This window comes from Chinchilla lanigera, unplaced genomic scaffold, assembly GCF_000276665.1.
Source record: "Chinchilla lanigera isolate Chin_1 unplaced genomic scaffold, ChiLan1.0 scaffold00027, whole genome shotgun sequence".
Lineage (NCBI taxonomy): Eukaryota > Metazoa > Chordata > Mammalia > Rodentia > Chinchillidae > Chinchilla > Chinchilla lanigera.
This window is the reverse complement of record NW_004955428.1, coordinates 20,783,699-20,786,930: the sequence shown is the minus strand read 5'-3', so window position 1 is coordinate 20,786,930 and position 3,232 is coordinate 20,783,699. Positions and strand designations below refer to the sequence as shown.

At 58.1% G+C, this 3,232-nt stretch overlaps 1 protein-coding gene across 2 annotated transcripts in view; it reads right to left on the bottom strand.

Annotated features, from left to right (window-relative positions):
* Pde5a (phosphodiesterase 5A, cGMP-specific) overlaps nucleotides 1–1,434 on the bottom strand; it is a 119,221-nt gene extending 117,787 nt beyond the window's left edge. Inside the window, exon 1 of one of the 2 annotated variants that reach the window (XM_005386794.2) lies at nucleotides 1,007–1,434. In XM_005386794.2, the coding sequence (XP_005386851.1) occupies nucleotides 1,007–1,122 (116 nt within the window). In that variant the 5' untranslated portion in view covers nucleotides 1,123–1,434. Of the gene's footprint in view, nucleotides 1–461; nucleotides 703–1,006 lie in introns of those variants that run through there. The other variant, XM_005386796.2, reaches the window with a different exon arrangement.
* Nucleotides 1,435–3,232: the final 1,798 nt, after the last annotated feature.

Sequence of the window (3,232 nt, the reverse complement as noted above, 5' to 3'; positions counted from 1 at the left end):
GCTGCCCGACAGCCGCTGCCCCAAGTCGGCGGCGCCGGGGCCCCGGCCCCTTCCCCTGCGGAGCGCGGCTTCGCGCCAACTCCTCCAGCTTCGGGGAGCCCGCGCACCACGCGCCCTCTGCGCCACCCTCCTGGTCCCGCCGCTCCAGTCTCAGTGTCCCCTCCAACTCCGTGCGAGCGTCTCCCACGCGCGCCCCGGCCGCACTGTGCAGCCGCCTCCTAAAGGCCGGGCTCCCCCTCCCCGCCCTCGAGCCGCCGCCCGGAGCTTGGCTCCCGACCAGGAGGAGCGGCCTCTGGGGTCTCGGCCGCCGCGCGTGACCCGCCAGCCCCCCGGGATCCGCCGGGCGCGGCACCTCCCTCGCGCCTTTGTGTGCGCGCCGCGCGGCGCAGCCTCGGGCGGAAAGCGGGAGAAGGGAGCGCGGGAAGAGCAGGGGGCCGGCCCGGCGAGGCGACCGCACTCACTTGGGGAAGGCTCCGGCATGTTGCAGCTGGGGCTCCCTCGCGGGCACGTCCCTGCCCCGGCTTCCCCGCCCCGCCAGGGCCAGGGCGAGGGGGGACGGGGGAGGAGCGCAGCCGCGGGGACCGAGTTGGCCGCGGTGCTTCCGGAGCGGCGGCGAAGGGGCTCGAAACTGTTTTGGTTTTGCTGAGGGTTTAGGAGAACCGGGAGGGGACGGGGGCTGGCGGGAGGCCCGTGGGCGCGGATGCGCGGCGCGATCTTGCTCCCGGGGGATAGCAGTGGCGCGGGGACCGGAGCGCACGCACAGTTTTGCATTTGAACTTTGGGAGCAAAGTTGGCTCGAATCCGGCGCTCGAGGTTTTTGATCGCTCACTTAAAGTCGGGGACTCTCTGGAGCCCGTAACAGCACCGGGGACCTACTTCTAAAGCAAGGGGCCTGGGGACGGGGATTGTTTCACGGAGAGCGAAGGGGGAATTCAATAGGGGAGCGAGCTCAGCCCCAGGTCACGCTCCGTGCCCCAGCCGAGTCTTCCGTGGATCCTCTTCTTACCTGGTGGCTTTTCTAACAAAGTAAGAGAAGGTAAAGTCCCAGTGATCGTCCAACCACGCTTCGACCGAGTCCTGGTCCCGCTGCGGCCGCCCGGGGCTGGGGCCGGCCGGGTCCATGATCACCGCCCGTCTCTGCGGCTCGCGGCGGCCGGGTTCCACCCAGCTGGGGTCCCTCCCTCGGAGGAGCGGGGCGCTGCCCGAGACCCTCCCCCTTCGCCCGCTGCAGTCCGCAGGCTGTCGCCCCAGCCGGCCAAGCGGGGCCAACCTCCTGCTGCCCCGCCCCACGCTGTCCTCGCTCCAGGTGTGGCGGGCGGGGCCGGGCGCAGCAGTCCCGCTCCTTCCGGGGTCCAGCGGAGACCTGCTCTCGCGGGCTCCGACCCCTGGCCGCCAAGCGACCGCGGAGGCCACTGGCGAGCGCTCCGGAAGCCCAGTGGCCGCGGGGACTGGGAGCCAGGCGGCCGCTGGGGTGCGCTGTGTGCCGAGCTGGCGGCGGGCGCGCGCGCAAAGGTGACGGTGGGTGTGTGCTCAGTGTTCCACTCTAGGGACGGAAAGGTCACAGGGTGGGGCGCGCATCCCAAGCCCAGAAGGCAGGAGAGAGAGAAAATTGCCCCTAAGTGGGACAAAGCGCCCCTGGGCGCTTTGCTTTGCCTAGGAGTACAAACAGGGCACCACCTCGCTCGTCCCCAGAGCGACCCCAGGTCCGCGAGGGCAGGGGTCCGACCTCGCCGGGAGCTCAACCCTGCGGCGGCTACAGGCTCCTGGGGCGCCGCTCTTTAGCAGGTCGGGGAATGAAAGCCTGTGCCACCAAGACGATCCTCGAATGTAGGTCCAACACACCTGTGCTTATTGCTAACGATAGCAGCAACAGTTACAAACTAAGTGCCTTTCACCGCTGTATCAAACACCCTTCTTTCATAAATGAAAATATAAAGTCAGGCTATCACGGCTGTTTTGCGTTATGATGTTAGAAAGCAAGCGCACCGCTCCCTGGGCACAATCAGGTTAATCTGAGAGCACCAGCGCTACCCTGGTACAGCGGAGAGCAAGCAGGTAGTCCAAATTTAAATTAATTCATCATTTTTATTTAACTGGAATTAACACCCCTCAAAGTAGCCATTAAAAGGGCTCCGACTTCCTCCTTATATTGATTATCCCTATCACGCTGGGGGTGGGAAGAAGTTGTTTTTCTCTTTTTCTTTTTCTTAACCCAGTCTCCCCGTCACGAATTTGCAGTTTTTATGGCATTTCGCAATGACCTATTTTTTTTGTGTGAAAGAATTAAATCTGGAGTTGTATGTTGCACAACTTGTGAATGACACTATTAGAAGTGATATACCAGAAGTAATTTAGCTGACATACTTTTAACAAACGCCGCTCAAAATACGCTTGGGAAGAATGTCAGACATTACTCAGTACATAGAAACACATAATTAAATTGATAACATGGAAACATTTGGAAATGCCTTCCAGTGGCTCATTATCCTGCCCTGAGTAGTTCCTCTGTAACTTCGGTTTCTCTGAGATGCAAAGTTGTATGCAGGTGAACACAGCCAATGTAAAGTAAATGAAGAAGTAGAGCGTGAAGTAAGGCATGAAAAATTTTTAAATGAAAAGTAATTCCCAGTTTGCTTCTGTAAAATGAATACAGCATTTGGGAAACGGAAACTTTCTCCTTATTGCTGTTTGTTTTCCCGTGGAAATCCATTGCTCCGAACAGGAGATTGATTCGTTTAAAGCTGGACCCATTAGACTAAAGAGAAAGTGGACTTGGGGCCTGAATCCTTTACTTTGGCGGGCTGCCCCGGTTACATAGACAGGTGTGATGGTTTGAATGTTTGTGTCCCGCCAGAGTCCATGTTGAAACTCAATCCCCCAACATCATATCTTTTAGCACCTTGAGCTTGGACTTCCCAGCCTCCAAATCTGTAAGAAATACATTTCTGTTGTTTATAAATCACCCAGTCTATGGTATTTTGTAATAGCACAATGGGCAATGATAATAGGCAATGGTCAAGTGTCCACTTTCTCTCCTCACCTGAAAGGGTGAAATGATCAGAAATCAAGGCTTCTGAAAAGTTGCCACAATCAACCAGCATGTATACTCTCCATTCTGTGAATGCCAGTGTTGAATGCGGTAAGGGCTGGCTGCGCTAGGAATGCTGGGAAGGCCTTTTACCAGAAAAACGTAGCCAAAGGTTGGGGGACAAGAATGTTCAGACTGTTCTAG